We start from the raw sequence: 19,174 nt of genomic DNA, 5'->3' as shown, positions 1-19,174 counted from the left end.
CACTGGCTCCCAAGTATTGCAACAACACATTTATTCTGCCAATAGCGCTGCCACAAATTGGATATTTTCCTCTCCCTCCACCATCCCCTCCAACCCCTATACGTTTTGAAGCATTAATTCTGACATATTCATCTCAACGGCCAGTGCCAGGTAACTAACTTTATGTTTACCAGGCACATGCAGTTGATGGATCTAAGCTAAATGCACAGTGGGGGGGGGGGCGGATTTTTTCCTCTTTCTGCTCCCTCCCTCTCTCCTCAATGAGTCATTGCAAATTCCTCATGATATGGGGGATCTGAGAAAAGCCTTGTCAACATATTTCCTCCCCCCCCCGCCCTTTTAAGCGCACTGTAAAAAAATCAATCCCTTTTGTCATTTCGCTCTGCTTGTGTGAATGTTTAATGGATGTCGAGGGAGCTAATGATTGCAGCTAGGAAATTCATTTCAGATTTGCTATTTATAAAGTACTTGGTGCTCAGGTGGGAAATTAACATAAGGAAGGGGGAAGAGACCAAAAAAAACAGGAGACATCACAGGCTGCAGGGCCAGCTGATGGGAAAAGGCCTGACACAGCCCGTTTATAATGTGTTTGATTTACAGGAGCAGAGCTAGAGACAGCCCTCTGCCTCTCAGGAGCAGTCAGCGTCAAGCTGCTTTGTGGGTGAGGATAAGAAAGAGCAGGCACCCAAGGTAACACAGAGTTACCCTTAGGTCTTGTCTATGCTTAAAATTTAGGTCAACTGAGCTATGCCGCTCAGGGTGTGAAAAATCCACACCCCTGAGTGTCAGAGTTATGCCTGCCTAACCCCCTAGGACAGGCAGAGCTACATCGATGGAGAGTGCTTACAGAGAACCCCTTCTGTCAGACTGTCAATGCTACAGGGTTATGCCAGCACAGATACGGAGCCAGAGCTGGGTCGGTATAGTCCACATTGGGTAGTCAAGCCCTCAGCCAAGACGCAGGGTCTTTCTCAGAGTCTGCATGAACTAGATCATGCTCGCATTGACCTTGCATGTGCTGGCCTTACACTCGTTCCCAGGAATGAAAACACACACACACACACACACACACACACACACACACACACACACACACACACACAGTCAGTTCCTCTCACACAACAACCTACACCAGCTCACATTCTCTCTCTGACACACACTCCGCCTCAAACACACACACACATGCTTTCCTCACAACCTCTCTCCCCCTTCCACACACTCTCCCGCCGCATTCAGATACAGGGAGCGAGGGCAGGAGATCCACTAATTGGCTAATTCCCTGGCTGCCAGTTGGGCAGACACACTGACAGCTGGGAGCTGGCTCACTGCCCCTCATGGGATCCAGTCACGTCTGACACACCTTAGAGCCACAGAGCGCCGGCTGCAGCCCCATACCAAACTATGCCAGATACCATCCTTTAGGTCCTACCCATCCCAACACCGACCACCACGTGTCTTCATACAAATCACACACAGCTGCAGGTCTGAAATACTTTAGCCCCATTTTCCTTCTTGCATCATCCGTATGCTCCTCTCCTGGATGCGCCCTCTGTTCTAGCTGGATTAGCTGCAAATCTCCTTTGATTACCCAGTCGCTGTTGAAACAGACAACCTGTTGCCACGTGTTTGATTACTGAATCCCAAGGGAGTTCTCATTTGTAACACAGCCGCATCCAATACAGTCATCTTTACGCACACACAGACACTGAGCTGTTAATTCGTGGTCTTCCAAGTTGCTTTTCACTTTCTGATTTTTTTCCAATAATAGGCTTTGTATGAAGACCTTAAGCTTCTGAAATAAGTCAAAAATGGCTTTTCAGCCATTTACATAAACACAAGCGGATCAGAAGGAATACGCATAGTTTATTTATTTCTTTGGGGGGAGAGGGGGCTTCAGAGCTGGCTGTTAATGTGATGTCAGTGTGGGAAGCCTGAGATGTGCAACTTTGACTTGCAGAAAGTGAGCAATAAATAATGCAATTTCTAATGCTGTACTCGCTGACAATTTGCTTTGGCTCCGGGGATATCCCTGCTGCTAACAAACCATGTTCCCAGCCAGCACCAGTCTTAAATACACCTTATTGCAAGCTAGGTCACTACCGTTAAATCCAGATTGATTTCTATGCCAAATACTGCTGGTGTTATCCCACTATTTGGCCAATTATTGAGAACACTATTTCTGGCTGTGGACATAATGAAGACTTTCATACATGCTGCCCTGTCCCCTTTAATTATTGCATCAGTGCTGCAGGAAGGGAATGTAGCTATTTAAAAAAAAAAGGAAAAAGTCAGGAACTCAGTATTATTCGATGGATTTCCTTCTGCAGGGCAGAAGAAATTGAAAAGGGGCAGGATGGTATTAAAACAACAAATCTCACTTTACTTCACTTTGAGATCCACCCTCTGATTTTCTGGTTGAGTTTCATATTTGGGTCTTTGTTGGCCTTTCAAAAGGCCATTGTCTCCCATTCAGGGTCTTGGCAGATTGAGAGTTTGCCACTGTAACAGTAACAAGATAACTTTGCTGAAACCAGAGTCCCCCTGTGCTAGGCACTGGACAGATGGGAGGAGAGAGTCTCTTCCCCCAAAGAGGTTACAACCTAAACAGGCAATGCAAAGGGAGGAGACAGTAGGGATTATTATCCTCATTTTACAAAGGGGAAACTGAGGCACTGAGAGGTGAAATGACTTGCCTAAGGAATCAGTGGCAGAGCCAGGAAATAAACCTAGATCTCCTGAATCCTAGCCCAGTGCTTACGTACAACACCATCCTTCTTCCTGGCAGTTGGCTACTCTAACCACTATGCTTCCCCACCTCACTCCAGAGGAGCGATAATATGGGCCTCACTTTGAAGTACCTGGAGCCCCACAACTCAGGGTGAAGTCAGTGGTGCTTAGTTCCTCTGGAAATCAGGTCCCAGGTAACCTCACAATGTCTTTGATAGACACTTTTCTGATCATAAGCTCCCTGTGTGATGTGCAGCTTGTTTGCCTTATCGGGGGGAAAGAGAAGAGACTTGCTCATTTGTTGTGCTGAGCGCTCTGAGCTCTTGCTGACGTCAATGGGAGCTGAGGGTGCCCAGTTCCTCCAAAGGGGCGCTCCGCATGTTGCAGCATCGGACCCTTGGACTCCACCACAGCAGCAGTTCTGGTTTGGGGGCAGGGAGATGCTGGTAGTTCGACAATGTCCCCATTTGTGTTTCCTAGGAAAAATGGAGGTGGCAGGGCCAGCTTCGATCTCAGTGCCCTTGGCATTTTAAGGGAAATAGTCCAGCAACCCAGAATTTATTCACGTTGACTCGCTGGGCTCCTGGCTTCTAGACACACCTGCTATGAAACTCCCACCTCCTGCTTGGAACTGCAGCCTTCACCTCTGCCTAGAGCTCTGCATTACAGCTCCTTCGGAGGCCTGCTTGGGCTCCCTCTGATTAGCAGGCTGCACATGCAGGAGAGGGGCGAGTAGGAGGAAGGGAGAGAGGGGAGGATACCAAGAACTGGATATTGTCTATAGTGAGAACAGTTGACGGGACAAGGGGGGGTCAAAGGGCCAATTAATTTACAGCAGCTTTCAGCACTGGACATATTAACTGTAAGCGCATCAAAAATCCATGATATCCTTCTTGGCAGGAGATAAGAGAGAGCGCAGTGAAGACACCACCTCTGATTTATTATTAACCGAGAGCAAGGAGCGCACTTCTGAAAGGAGAAACCAGGCGGCGGCTGGAGCCACAGCTCCCAAACGTGCCAGGATGCTGCAGCACCTGAGGCCTGAAAGCGCCGCAGGACACAACGCCACACATGGGCTCGGCGGCCGTTTGGGGAGGTGGCTGCCTTTAGGGTTATCAGCCCTCCGCTTATCCCAGTGAACTGGGAAGTGAAGGAAGAGGACAGGGCTAGTCAGTTCAATATCATGCCTCTAGGGCCTGAGCGAAACTTTCCAATGGAGTTGGTGGGAGATTTTCCCCTAGTTAAAAGACACAGGACTGCATCAGGGAACTGCAAGCCAGGATCTCTGGGTTTTGTTCCCACCTCTGGGACGGGGGGGATGATGCCAGACTAGAAAATTAAGGCCACGGACAAGAAGCCAGGACTCCTGGCTTAGCTCTGGGAGGGGAATGTGGTTTAACAGTTAGGGTAGGTCAATTGGGAGCCAGGATTCCTGGGGTCTATTCCCAGCTTTGCAAACACCATGCTGTGTAATCCTGAGCAAATCTCCCAAATGCTATTAAAAATCTTAACCCTCTAAACAGGTGGCAACCCCATCCCACCCCTAGCACAGCAGGCACCTGTCCTGACCGGCTCCAAACTTACCTCTCCCTGAGGTTTCCTTTGTATTATCCAGCAAACAGACATTTCACCCTGAACTCATTTCTGAACTTGGCTGGGGCTCCCTGTTACATAGATTCATAGATTCTAGGGTCAGAAGGGACCAATGTGATCATCTAGTCCGACCCCCTGCACAAAGCAGGCCACAGAACCCTACCCATCCACTTCTATAACAAACTCCTAACCTATGCCTGAGTTATTGGAGTCTTCAAATTGTGGTCTGAAGACCTCAAGCTGCAGAGAAACCACCAGCAAGTGACCCATGCCCCACACTGCAGGGGAAGGCAAAAAACCTCCAGGGCCTCTGCCAATCTGCCCTGGAGGAAAATTCCTTCCCGACCCCAAATATGGCGATCAGCTAAACCCTGAGCATGTGGGCAAGACTCACCAGCCAGCACTCAGGAAAGAATTCTCTGCAGTAACTCAGATCCCATCCCATCACCAACCACTAGGCATACTTATCTGGCGATAATCAAAGATCAATTGCCAAAATTAGGCTCTCCCATCATACCATCCCTTCCATAAATTTATCAAGCTTTATCTTAAAGCCAGATATGTATTTTGCCCCCACTACTCCCCTTGGAAGGCTGTTCCAGAACTTCACTCCTCTAATGGTTAGAAACCTTCGTCTAATTTCAAGTCTAAACTTCCTAGTGTCCAATTTATACCCATTCGTTCTTGTGTCTACATTGGTACTAAGCTTAAATAATTCCTCTCCCTCCCTAATATTAATCCCTCTGATATATTTATAAAGAGCAAGCATATCCCCCTCAGCCTTCTTTTGGCTAGACTAAACAAGCCAAGCTCTTTGAGTCTCCTTTCATATGACAGGTTTTCCATTCCTCGGATCATCCTAGTAGCCCGTCTCTGAACCTGTTCCAGTGTGAATTCATCCTTCTTAAACATGGGAGACCAGAACTGCACACAGTATTCCAGGTGGGGTCTCACCAGCGCCTTATATAATGTTACTAACATCTCTGGTCTCCCTCTGCCACGGAGGGATTCTCCACCCTTTCAGGCCTACCTAGTCTAGCTGTCAGCAGCTCCAAGCGTCCTGTCCTAGTCCTTCTATCTAAAATGAGGAGAGTCAGGTGATATCTGTGTTGCTGTGGCACTTCAATGTAGCTGTTCACCATGGAGATGGGAGAGGTTCTCCCATTGCTGTACTTAATCCACCTTCCCAAGAGACGATTGCTAGGTCAACAGAAGAATTCATCTGTTGACCTAGCGCTGTCTCCGTGAGCAGCTAGGTCGGCATGGCTACCTCTCTCCAAGATGTGGATTATTCATACTCCTGAGACACGTATCTATGCTGATGACAGTTTTGAGCATAGACCAGCCCTAATTCACACCTCCAAGCAAATGCCTGAGGTGGACCAGAGGTGCAAGGGCTTCACCTTGCACTGGTGGACATCGATGAGAGTTTTGCATTATCTTCTGTGGGAGCAGGGACAGGTACTGGCTCTCTCAGGGTGAAATTCACCAGCTGGACAGCATGAAGCCTGTGCCCCAGTTAAGTCCCACTTCAGCCTCAGCGGGTGCACACGCCCCTGCACGGGGGTGGATTTTAGCACTGGCCAGAAAACATTTCTGTTTCCTGGAAAATTTTGAAGTTTTGGAATTTATTTTTATTCTGAGGTAGGATGAAACTGAGACCTTTTGAAATTAAGAGAGCAGAAGAGACCCTTCCCCAAACACCCCTGCAAACAACCAACAGCCTGGAATGAGTCAGTCGAAATAAGGATTTGAACCTGTATCTCCCAGGTGCATCCCCGAAACACTGGGCTATTAGCAATTCTGGGGTTTGCTTTTGCTCTCACTCACTTGGACCTGAAATTCCATCCTGGACCTGAGAAAGCTTCCCATTCAGATTGATGCATTTCTGCAAACAAGTTGCAGTTGCAACAACAGTTTGTCCAAAAGATTCCCAAATAAACCTAGTGAATTTCCCCTGAACTAAGCAGAGTCAGTCCACCCTCTGCTGCCACATCTTACATTTGGGAAGGAAAAACAGATGCAGAGAAGCTCTCCCATGATCTCTCAGGTCAGAGGAAAAGTCCCAGTGTGCCTTGCTGGCTACTGAGGGCTGCCGGACCTCGCCAGCACTACTCACAACTCTGTGATGTGATTGCAAGATCTCTGCCAAGTGCAGGCCAGCTCTTCTCTTCCTACTTTATGTTAAACTAGTGTGGAACACAGCAACCCCTGCTAGCTTGACCCAGATCTGTCAACTGATCAGTTCTTTTTCCCCATAAGGAAAAATAAATAAGGATTTTGGTTTTTTAAGCTAAAGCAGCAAGAAAATAAATGAACCAAGGCTTAAAATATTGAATGCACCAAATTAAATCTATGGAAGCAGGGATGGCAAAAGCACAGCCAGGTGCCAGGGAGATCGGGCTGATATATATGCCAGGTAGATTGGGGGCGGGGCAGGGTAAAGGAGGCAGTTTGCCTCAGGGGAGGTTATTTCATAACAGGCTGATGCAGAGTTTCATGAGCTGAAGCAGTTGGTGCTGGTCATGATCAGACACAGGAGTAGATGGATCTCTGTCTAATCAAGTTTGGAGGTTTATACAGACACCTATGGGATGACAAGTCTTCCAGAAGGACAATTAGAGATTATGATGATCAGATCTTGGGTCTTTTATCTGCTTCCTTTGTTCCACTCTGGCTCTAGGAAACTTGCCACATCTCCCCTACTGGGCATAAATTGACCTAGCTGATCTCTATATCACTGCCCCTGCAGCCCCTGGCAAAAAGAGGGTGAAAGAGTGTAGCAGGTGCACAACACCCTCTGGCCATTCCCAGCTGGTAGAAGGCACTGCGGGAGCTGTTACTAGTTCACAGAATGTAGAGCAGCTCCCAGGCTGTTCTAAACTCAGCTGAGACTGGGGCCAGTGTTAATCCAGCCTGAAGATCAAGGAGTCATAATCAGCTCCCTTAAGCATCTTGCCTTTTTCTGCTGTGTCCATTCAACTACCTGACTCTAGCTGTAGGGCTTTGGCCATATATATATGTCAAGAGATTTTTATTGCTGGTGAAAGATACCAGACTAACATCCGATGGCCCCTGGTGGGATACATGCATGGACTCCAGCATGGCCAAAGCCTTGACTCCAATATGCAGCTGGAGGGTGTGGACTGCATGCTGGGTATTTCAGGAGTTATGGGGCGGGAATCCTCCCTGTTGCTAGGCTGTTCTGCAATAGTCCCGCTGGAATGGAAATGTGCAGATCCACAAACTCTTCTGGCTCACATCTGCCAGCCACACCACAACCCCCACTCCTCAACACACACACACTGCATGTGGTACCCAAACCCCACCCCTTTCTGAGGTAGAAGAGCATTGGGGTATTTCTGAGGGAATAAATCCTATCACCCAGTTTGCTAAGGGAGCAACATCCCAGAGAGGAACAGGCCCAACTAATTGGTGGATTGTGACATTCCACCCAGGGGGTGACGGTGCTTCAACCACAGGGATCTGAGAAAATTTCACTGCCCTGACACCAGTGCTTCATTTGTGCTGAGTCCTGGCAGCTACATCTAGGCTTGGCAGTTAATAGCCACAGCACCTCTGGGCTTGGCACATCAGTTATGAAAGTAAAAAGAAAGGGCTGGAGCCCCGGCACCTCTTTCATTGCAAATGAAGCACGGCCTGACACCACCGAAATAAAAGCTAAATTCCAGCAGAGCTTGCTGGTGTTGAGTAAACCAGCTGGAGGTTCACACAATTCTTGTTGCAGTCTCTGGAGCCCAGAGAGGTTTTTTGGTAACGTGTCCCCATATGGAAAGATTTTTATCTAAATTCACCACTATCCCCCTGCTTTTAGCGGACTTTGGTCTGGATTCCAAACTCATGCAGGTGGAATGTACTGGGACTGGGTGTGTGAGATGCCTACAGTGCGCTTGGCAATGGTTAGGCAATTGGTGTGCCAAGACCATTGCTTGTTGCTCTGAGCGGTGTTGTGTCACTGTTTCCTTTACTCCCCTATCTGCCTGTAGCCACCTGTTGTCTCTTGTCTTATATTTAAGCCTGTAAGCTCCTAGGGGCATGGACCAGCTTTTTGCTCTGTGTTTGTAGAGCTCCTAATGCAGTTGGGTCCTGCTTCATGACTGGGCCTCTTAGGTGCGACTTATTTATTATGTGTGTTGCAGTAACAACAATGGGAACCCAAATCAGCAGATTCCACACAGCTCTATTGCCCGCTACCAGTCAAAGGTCTTTATTTACAGAACCTCACAGCCTTCCTCCATGCCACCCCGCCAATCCATCCAGACACCTCCATGCCCTCCCTCCATGGTAGTATGAATGAATTTACCCTTACCATTCCCCTGTGAGGAAGGAGTGTGTGACCATCCCCATGTTACAGATAGGGAAACCGAGGCACAAAGAATTATGAGAGATGCATGAGGTCTATGGCAGAGCCAGGAATTGAAACCCAGTCTCCTGTACCTCAATGTGGTGCCTTATCTACAAGACCCTCTTTCTCCTCAATGTACCTTGGTCTCAAGGATGCCCTTTAGAAACGTGGTCTATTTCTTTTTTCATGTTTTAATCCATTGGGCCTAAGGAATGTGCCAATTATTCCCATCATCAGCCTCATTTCAGAGGTGTGTGGTACCCACCCCCCTTATGAAAGCTGTCAAGAATGGCAGATGCTCAGCTAGTCTCAAAAATCAGGCCAACTGACCAGTAAAGACCATCCTGTGTGACCATAGGCAGGTCAGTTAGCCTTTGTACACCTCCATTCCCCATCCGTAAAACTGGGATATCTCCAGGGCTGTTTTGGGGATAAATACACTGAAGATTGTAAGATGCTCAGTGCCTACAGTTGTGGGTACCAGATAAGCACCTTAGATAGGTTAGATAGATAGAGCATCGGGGATGGTGTAGATAATACCCAATCCTGCCTTGAGTGCAGGGGACTGGACAAGATGACCTCTCGAGGTCCCTTGCAGTCCTATGATTCTGTAACTTCTTTCCTCTTCTGTGCTATAACTGGGTTATCTAATCCTATACATATCAATTATTATTATTAGCTATTAAGCTGCTGTTGAGGTGAATATCAAGTTTTATTGACCTGAGCGGTAAATATTGACTGAAGTGAAACTAAATCTAATATTTTCTTCAAGGGACAATAAATCTTGATGCTTACAGAAAGAAGTCGATATCTGTGATATATATTTTTTAAAAAAAACACAGACATTCATTGGTAGTCATCTTGCAGCATACATTGCCAAAGGATTTTTTTCCCCCCTTCTGAATCTAGTGTGACTTTTTAGCAGGAGGCTGGAACAATTCCCATTCTCAGCAGATCAGGACAGAAAGAGACATGTGTCACTCACCAGCCCACCTAAAATCCATAACACATGTATGAGGTTTGCTGACAGCTGTAGTGTATTAGCATAATCTACTGGTGAGTGTGCACTATATGTACCCCTTTATGCCCAATCCACAGAGAACAGGAGTCTGTTATGGGGCTAGCTAGGGAACCTTGCTTCTTCAGCTAAAGCTGTAGCAGCTGATGCTTTAAGCTCTGGGTGTCCCCAGGTCAGTCTCCAGAGTGTTGGCCAACATAACAGCCATTGAAATGAGGCTAGGGATCATAACTGACTGCAGGAGCAAGAGCAGAACCCAGTTCTAGAACTGGTCAAATAAAAACTTGTTGGAGGATGTGGGGGAGGAAATTAAAAAAAAAAAAGTTAATTTTCCAAAACACTTTTTAAAAAAAAATGTTTAACCTGCTGTACCCAGGCCTACTAGTTCCAGTGCACCAACCTCTAATACATGAGCTAAAGAACTAGGGGGCAGGTTTTCCGACGTCTTGGAGATTTGGAATTGTTGAGATTTTGACTTTTTTTTCCTGTTCCAAATCAGGACAAAGTCAAAATCTCCAAACAATTTTGAGACAGACTTCTAGACCAGCTCAGTCGGCACATTTCATTTCCAATCATTTCCAAGTGTTGCAGTTTTCATTAGTTTTCTTATCTTTGTTGAATACTGGACATGAACTTAAATTTCTTAACAAAACATTCTTTTGAACTGAAAAAAGCAGAACTTCAGTTTCAAAACTGTCAAAGCAGAATTGTTGAGACAATTTCAAAAAACTCTCCCTCTCCCCCACCCCAAGTTTTGAAAACTAACCCTTTCCTGTATCAGAGGGGTAGCCGTGTTAGTCTGGATCTGTAAAAGCAGCAAAGAATCCTGTGGCACCTTATAGACTAACAGACGTTTTGGAGCATGAGCTTTCGTGGGTGAATACCCACTTCTTCAGATGCATGTGGTGGAAATATCCAGGGGCAGGTATATATATGCTAGCAAGCAAGCTAGAGATAACGAGGTCAGTTCAATCAGGGAGGATGAGGCCCTGTTCTAGCAGTTGAAGTGTGAAAACCAAGAGAGAGGAGAAACTGGTTCTGTAGTTGGCAAGCCATTCACAGTCTTTGTTCAATCCTGAGCTGATGGTGTCAAATTTGCAGATGAACTGAAGCTCAGCAGTTTCTCTTTGAAGTCTGGTCCTGAAGTTTTTTTGCTGCAGGATGGCCACCTTAAGGTCTGCTATAGTGTGGCCAGGGAGGTTGAAGTGCTCTCCTACAGGTTTTTGTATATTGCCATTCCTAATGTCTGATTTGTGTCCATTTATCCTTTTCCGTAGAGACTGTCCAGTTTGGCCGATGTACATAGCAGAGGGGCATTGCTGGCATATATTACATTGGTGGATGTGCAGGTGAATGAACCAGTGATGGTGTGGCTGATCTGGTTCCTAACCATTCCTAACCAGATCAGCCACACCATCACTGGTTCATTCACCTGCACATCCACCAATGTAATATACGCCATCATATGCCAGCAATGCCCCTCTGCTATGTACATCAGCCAAACTGGACAGTCTCTACGGAAAAGGATAAATGGACACAAATCAGACATTAGGAATGGCAATATACAAAAACCTGTAGGAGAGCACTTCAACCTCCCTGGCCACACTATAGCAGACCTTAAGGTGGCCATCCTGCAGCAAAAAAACTTCAGGACCAGACTTCAAAGAGAAACTGCTGAGCTTCAGTTCATCTGCAAATTTGACACCATCAGCTCAGGATTGAACAAAGACTGTGAATGGCTTGCCAACTACAGAACCAGTTTCTCCTCTCTCTTGGTTTTCACACCTCAACTGCTAGAACAGGGCCTCATCCTCCCTGATTGAACTGACCTCGTTATCTCTAGCTTGCTTGCTAGCATATATATACACCTGCCCCTGGATATTTCCACCACATGCATTGAAAGAAGTGGGTATTCACCCACGAAAGCTCATGCTCCAAAACGTCTGTTAGTCCATAAGGTGCCACAGGATTCTTTGCTGCTTTAACCCTTTCCTGTAAAGGATGTTGAATCAGCATTTTCCAACAACAAAACAAACAAAAAAACATTTTGGTGAAAAACTCCCTAGCAGCTCTACTGGTAACATTCAGTACAATATTTACATTTTAAAATGTGCTATTCAGAGATTTCCTGGTTATGCTTCATCTCTGCCCTCGTGCACATGGCTCTGCTATCCTCTCCACCACCCTCGGACATGGCTCCCCAGTGCCAGTTAAGTCATTTTTACAACTGCGATCCATGCAACTCGTCTGGTTCTAGAGCACCAAACGCAGTCACCAATGGATCCTGATGACAGGAAGCAGGACCCAAGCTATTGCTTTTCCTTCCCCTGGAACGCCGAGTGAATTTGCTGCCCCTTGACCACACCAGAGGAAGAACCTTGTTTGGAATTCTGCTGATGCCAGGGATACTTAATGGCAGCTAAGTGAACTCGGTTTGGTGATCAGGGTGGGACTATTTTGGGGGGTGATCTGAATGCATCCTCTCGCAGCCATCTGTATACGCTGAAAAGGGAGAGATTACCAGACACAGAAAATGAGATAGCAGGAAGAGGGGTATCAAAAAGGAATAGGGAATCAGACCAAACTGATCAGAAAACATTAACAGGAACAAACCTTCCTAAGAGGAAACGCTCCAATTGCTAGAAAGAGAAATAGGGGAGAAAGCAGCAACACCCTTCAGGCTGGGTCTAACTCAGGAGCAGGGAGGAGTGTGCTTAAGGGACAGCTCCTTCTGCTTGCCACTGACTCCACGGAAATCACAATCTCTTACCAATCAACCTCAGCCCTTGGTAGAGGCCAGAGCCCTAGGGAGCTAATCATCTACCGTCCCCCCTATCTCTTCTCCATTAATCAGCACTGATACAGAGGAAATTCTCTTCTGCACAAAGCTTGGAAGCAGGGGGAGAGTTACAAACCTGCTGTGGGCACTAGACACCTTTTCAAGAAGAAAAAAAAAGGCAGGAAGTAGCAGCCCCGGCAGAAGGAGCCAGCTTAAAGAGAGAGAGGAAGAGAAAAATGCCTTGGAATGTGAACTGCATTCTAAGTAGCCCCAGAGGATCAATGCAATAGGGGTGGATCATTGCATGCCAGACCACAGTCACCCAAGAGTGGTGGAAGTTTGATCCAACAGCGATTGCTGGCAGACTGGCATTTCCTCCTCCTCCAAATAAAACAAACAAGTGGCCTGACAACACTGCCATATCCCCGCATCAGCTTTGGTGCTTGAGATTAAAGATAGCTATTTTTATATCTGATTTCAAAGTTGACTTGTGGACCAGGCGACATCCATCACTGGGAGAGCTGGGCAAAGGGCACCCAACTTCCCCTCACTCCACTAAAGCGGTCAATGGCATGCACAGAAAAATGCAGAGAGCAACATGTAGAAAACACTGTCCTACAGCATGACATGCCCTGGAATCATAAGGAAAGGGACGAGATGACCTGTGAGCTTGAGTTCTGCTGGCTGGTGGACTCAGGCTACTTTGGTTGCACTATGGTATGTGTTTCTTGCACAAATCTGGCTCACACCAAGAGGCCAGCACAGCCCTTGGGGTCTCAAATGCAGGCAACCCTCTGCTTTAACCTCTCCAGGGAAGGGAGCAGACAGCCAGAAGCCTGCCGCTTGCCCTTGTTAAACATCTGGGGCCAAACCCTCTGCTAGCATAAATGTACAACGAAGTCAATGAAGCTACACTGACTTCCACCAGATACGGACTCAGCCCTTAGTATCCAAGAGCACCCCTCAAAACTACCTCCATGCACAGGGCCCCAGAGCTCGGGAATTCCCAGCGCATGGTACTCAGAATCCTCCCTGGTGCCTTGTATGCTGGGTAAGGCCAAACCAGTGCGGAGAGAATGGGAGGGGGATTTACTGTAACCCATAAGCCAGGGGTGTCATTTGCTATGGGGCAAAACTTGGCAGGATATAACATAATCACGCATTTTTGCCAAAAGCTGGGAGTGGGTGGCAGGGGAAGGATCAGTCAACTGCCTGGTCTGTTCACTCCCGCTGAAGCACGTGGCATTGGTCACTGCTGGAAGACAGGATTCTGAGCTAGATGGACCTTTGGTCTGACTCTATAAGGCCATTCCTATGGTCTTACACATCAGCTGACCCAGCAGTGCCTTTCCCCCCAGAATTTTTCTGAAGTTGACCCCTGCAAACAGCCCTGCCCTCAGGGGGCAGCAGCAGAGCCAGACTGAGGGACCCAGCAGCAGGGGGAAGCATTATGTAATAAAGTGGCACCTTTATGCCACCTGCAAAAGGCAGTTCCCTCTGAGCAACCAGGCCAGGAGGGCGCCTCCAACTGGCTGCAAGGAATCCAGGCAAACTGACACTGGCTCCCCAGAGCAGCGCAGGGTGGGGAAGCAGCTGGGTCCCTTTTTCCTCGCCGGCAGCCTCTTTAAAAGGCAATACCCGCTTTGCCCCAGGCTGGGAGGTTACATAAGAGCCCCCGGCTGACTCTGCTGCAGGCGCTAAGACCCCCAGGGGGGACGGCTGCATTAAGACTTCATCAACTCGATTGACCTCAGCAGAAGGGGCAGAGCGGATTACCAGCAAAGTAGTTAATCAAGTGCATGGAATGACCTTGCGAGCGGAAACACAGAGCGAGCCAGACACAGGGGGACAGAAGGGACCGTCTCTTGACTCCGCCCCGCCCAGTATCCCCAGCCTCACACCAGCCTTTCGCAGCCTGTTGGATGCCGCTTTCCTAGCGGAATAAAGTTGCTGGGCTCTGGAGGACACAGGGGTTCAGCGCGCTGGGGGCGGAGTGGATGGGTGCGTTACCTCGCTGTCCTCGACTCAATCTAACACAGCAAAGCGGGGGGGGGGGCAGATCGGAGGATGAAGGCTGCTGCAGGCGATGGTGCTTATTAATAATACAAGGCAATCAGTGTGCAGACATCGCAGAGATGCCAGAGCAGCGCGCTACAGCCCCGCAGCACCCCCCCCCCCCGGCTTCCTTTCTAGCCGTGCCCAGAAGGATGCAGCAGCGCCGGGGGCTGGGACGGGAGCTTCTCCCGGGACCCCGCAGCTCTGTACGGAAACACGCGGAGAACTTCGCAGCGCGGGGCGGACGCGCCGCGGAGCCGTTTAGCTTTCGCAGAGGTTCGCCCCCCCGCGCCCCCACTGAGCCAAGCAGCCCCCTAACCCCTCTACCCCCCCGGCCTAAAGCATCTGTCCACAGCTGCTGCAGACTGACTCATCCAGCCAGGGTGGCGGAAGCTGCCAGCCGAAATCTCAGCCCAGACCCCGCTCTCTGGGGTTCATACGAAGCGCCCACCCAGCTCCTGCTTGAGCGGTCGGCTGGCTTTTTTGCAATGGGGGAAGTTTAGAAATCCATCATCCAAGTTTCCTTTCTCCCCTGCAGTGGCAGGCAGCGCCTGAGCGCTAGACAGTGTCCCAACGTGCCTCCATACGGGGCAGGGGGGGGTCTCTATAGACAGGGGTGCGCCGAGCACCCTCCAGTGAGTGATGCACCAGGCATCCCCCTGCAGAAACGGGCACTCGCCTCTCAGCACCGGCTCGCCAGCAGCTTCAGCCCGGAGTCTCCGCTTTAAACCCACTCCCCTACCTGCCCAGAAGTGCAAGCCGCGCAGCGCACCCCAGCTCCGCGCCCGGCGCAAGCCCTACCTTGGAAGAGGAATAACGCAGCCAGCCCCGCGAAGATCACCCAAGAGATAGATCGGTGCATTTTTCTTTTCTTCTCGGGGGTTGTTGTGGTTGTTGGTTGTCCCGCCTCCCCCTCGCCTCGCTCCCCTTCCCCGGCAGCTCTCGGTGATTCTCAAGCTGGCGGGGAAAGGTTTAAATCCAGCGTTTCTCCCCCACTCGCGAAGGACGCTTCTCACTCCGTAATTATCTCCCCTAGTACTGGGGCAGCAGGCACGTTCTGCAAGCCGGCCATGGCCAACCCTCCTCCGCCGCGCAGCCATTGGTTCCGAGCCAGGGATTGGCAGAGGTACCCCCCCACCCCCCCGCACACACACACACACACACACACACAAGGATCATTCACCCAGCGAATCGGGCCAAGAGACACGTGCCTACGGAGATGGAAGAACACACGCCAGGACTAGGCTTGGGTTCCTTAAAGCCACGGGGGCTGATACCTTGAAAAGGTTTCCCTTATAGGCAGGGTTTACAGCTTGGTTTAATGCAGTGGTTCACAAACTTGTGTACTGGTGACCCCTTTCACACAGCAAGCCTCTGCGTGCGACCCCCCCAATACATGAAAGACACTCTTTGATCTATTTAACGCCACTATCAATGCTGGAGGCCAAGTGGGTTTGGGGTGGAGGCTGACAGCTCACGACCTTCCGCTTAATAACCTCACAACCCTCTCAGGGGTCCCGACCTCCAGTTTGAGAACTCTTGGTTTAATGGCTCTCAGCACCCTCAGGCCAGCTCTGCCAAGGTGGAAACTGGGGCACTGGAACAATGGGGGGAGTGGCCCACTCTAGACATTGGTCCAATATCCCTGCCTAAGTGCCTCCCTTTCCACATTGGGCAGTGGGAAAACAGGAGGGCTGGGAGCTGCTCTTCCAGCATCTTCAAGGGATATTTTCCTGCTCAGTGAAACTTTCAGACAGGAGGCCAAAATTTCATTCGTCTGCCCATTTTCCTTCCCTAAGGAAGCGAGACCAACCACACACACATACACATCAGGGCTGACACTAAGGGGGTACAGGGCTCTGGGCAAATCAGTCTGTCTGGCCCCCATGCTAAGCCCCCAGGCTGGCCTGGTCCCCCAAACTCCTAATCCCACCCCCTGGGCCAGCCTGGCCCCCCGCATGACACACGTACACTGAAGCACAGGGCCCCCCAAAGCGCAGGGCCCAGACCAGTCACCCCAATTCACCATACACCAGGGATGGCTCTGCACACACCCCCCCATACCCTTGTTGTTTCGAAAATAGCCACCAGCTGATTCTTCCTGCCTCATTCCTGTCTAAAACACCCCTGTGAATCTGGACCCTGCGTCAAGAAACACTGGTTTAAAATGCTGCGTGCAGACATGGCACCTGGGCTTTGACAATCCGGTCAGCAGCTCCAGTTCAAGCCTATAAAGAAGCTTGGGGTTAAAGGCAAGCTGCCAACCCCAGTTAAAAGCCAAGTGACTATTAGTATGTCTACACTGCAGTAAAAACCTGAGTCTCAGAGCCTCGGTCAACTGACTCGGGAGCTGGTCACTCCAGCCAAAGCCCAAATGTCTACACTGCATTTCTGAGCTCCGCAGCCCAAGCACCATGAGTCTGGGTCATTTGCAGCTGTACTGCAGTTCTCTCATTGCAGTATAGATGTACCCTATGTCTTCACTGTGGATTTAACCAGAGTTAGCTAACCAGAGTTAAGCACTTTTTTTTTTTCCTGAAGACAGACCCTGTGTTGTTTTTTTTACTGAAGACAGACTCTGAGTTTAGCAAAGCTCTTCAGGACAGGCCCATCTCTTAACAGCCATGTATGGGGCTCTGATCTAAGTCACCGCGTGTATGTACAGCGCCTGGCACAGTGGGGCTCTGATCTCAGTTGCCATGTATACGTACAGCGCCTGGTGCAATGAAGCCCTGAACTCAGTTGCCACATGTATGTACAGCACAATGAGGCTCTGATCTCAGTTGTCACGTGTATGTACAGCACCTGGCACAATGGGGCCCTGATCTCAGTTGCCATGTGAATATACAGTGCCTGGCACAACGGGGCCCTGATCTCAGTTGCTGTGTGTATGTACAGCACCTGGCACAATGGGGCCCTGATCTCAGTTGCTGTGTGTATGTACAGCACCTGGCACAATGCGTCTGTGGTAAGCATGCCAATTAATGCCAGCTGTGCTGCGAGTGTAGTCAGGAGGATGCCTGTCTCCCTGGAACTGACAAGGAGTCAGTTGAGTCGCTTCTGAGATGATCTCTCCCCCTTCCCTGAGCAGATAATGTCACTTCCCTCTTCTGTCGTTCCACTGGCCCCCCACCCTCAGTAATTACTCTAACCTTCTCATCCTTCTTCTTGAGATCCCGCACAGCCCCAGATCTGCTCCCCCTGTGCTCTGCCAATGACACCAGCCTCAATGCTGCATCATTTCCTCGATGCTTAACACGTTTACTCTCACCTTCCCCCTTGGCATGGAAGAGCTTCCCAAACCCAGTGTGCCAAGCTCCTCACCCTCTATTCTTTCCTGAAGACACACTCCTTTCACAATGCCCACCCCCACTTACCCATGCCAGAAGACAGCCTCCACCCCCTTATACAAGAGGCAATGAAGTGACAAGGAATAAATAGAGAGGGGGAGGATGGCTTTATGCTTACAATACTGGCCTGCAATTCAGGGGAGAAGGGCTCAATTATCAGCTCTACTATAGACTCTGTGGTACTTTGTGCAAGTTACTCCACCCCCTGTGCCTCAGTTTTCCCCCTCTGTAAAATGGGGCTCATTCCCTAACTCTCAGGATAAATTCGCTAATGTGTGAGATGTTCAGGTACTGTGGTGATGGGGGCTGTAGAAACACAAGGATGTGATAAACATTCCAAGGGAACTCCTTCACCTGGGCCTCCCAGTGGGCCGTAGCTGTGGTTTGATCACATGGGGAAATTGACTGCATAGCTTTATCGGAATAACTCCTCCGATAGGCACTATTCTGGAATTTATGCCTCAAGGTGGGCACTTATTCCAGGACTGGAGTAATTATTCCAGAATAGTGTCCACCTGGGGAGTTATTCCAGCATAGCTGGAGCAGAATAATGTGTCCTCCTGTAGCTAAGCATGACCCTTCCCCTGATAGACAAGCTGTCCAACTGGGTTGGAGCAGAGACAATCTTGTCACTCACGTTCTGCACATGCCTGAGTACGTTCTTGGTGCTTAAGAAATTGCTCATTTTCCTCTCTCTGCTAGGGTCCGCTGCAGCCCGCTCCCAGTAGGCAGGAGTGACACAGACCCTCACCACTCTCCTCTGCTCCACCCCAAAGATAATGGCAGCACCATGCCCTGGTCCAGCCAAAGCACAAGAGCATCATGGGAGGTGCTGACACATAGATTACAAGGGAGCTCGCAGGGTACATCATTGCCTGCGAGAAAAGAGCTCCGGGCACTGCCATGGCTGGCCCAGCTCTACTGACTCGGACTTAAAATTGGAGTGTAGACATTTGGCCTCAGATGAAGTATGGACCCAAATGTCTACACAGCAACTTTGAGTCCGCAGCCCAAGCCTTGCGAGCCCGAATCTATTGACTCTGGCTCTGAGATGCAGTGCCGGAAGTTTTTATTGCTGTGGGGGACAGGAGAAGGGCCTTTTGTGGTGCCGGAGGAGGGGCGGGGGGCAGAACTCCTAGAGGAGCCAGAATATAGACAACTGCACTGAACTAACACCAAGGACTTCACAGAAACTGTTGCATCTCCTGTGCTGCAGGTGATCGCACACCCTGTACCACATGCTTAGCAAATCCCAGGCCCCAGGGCTTCTGAAATCCAGTCTGCCT

At 49.4% G+C, this 19,174-nt stretch overlaps 1 protein-coding gene across 1 annotated transcript in view; it reads right to left on the bottom strand.

Moving 5' to 3' along the window:
• The window catches only part of NTM (neurotrimin), a 731,054-nt gene extending 715,459 nt beyond the window's left edge, over positions 1-15,595 (bottom strand). The window contains exon 1 of the mRNA XM_030538348.1: positions 15,340-15,595. Within this exon, the coding sequence (XP_030394208.1) occupies positions 15,340-15,400 (61 nt within the window). The 5' untranslated portion in view covers positions 15,401-15,595. The remainder of the gene's footprint in view (positions 1-15,339) is intronic.
• Positions 15,596-19,174: the final 3,579 nt, after the last annotated feature.

Source organism: Gopherus evgoodei, chromosome 19 (assembly GCF_007399415.2).
Source record: "Gopherus evgoodei ecotype Sinaloan lineage chromosome 19, rGopEvg1_v1.p, whole genome shotgun sequence".
Classification (NCBI taxonomy): Eukaryota; Metazoa; Chordata; order Testudines; family Testudinidae; genus Gopherus; species Gopherus evgoodei.
Note: the sequence above shows the minus strand (reverse complement) of the source record. Positions and strands in the feature narration are given on the sequence as shown.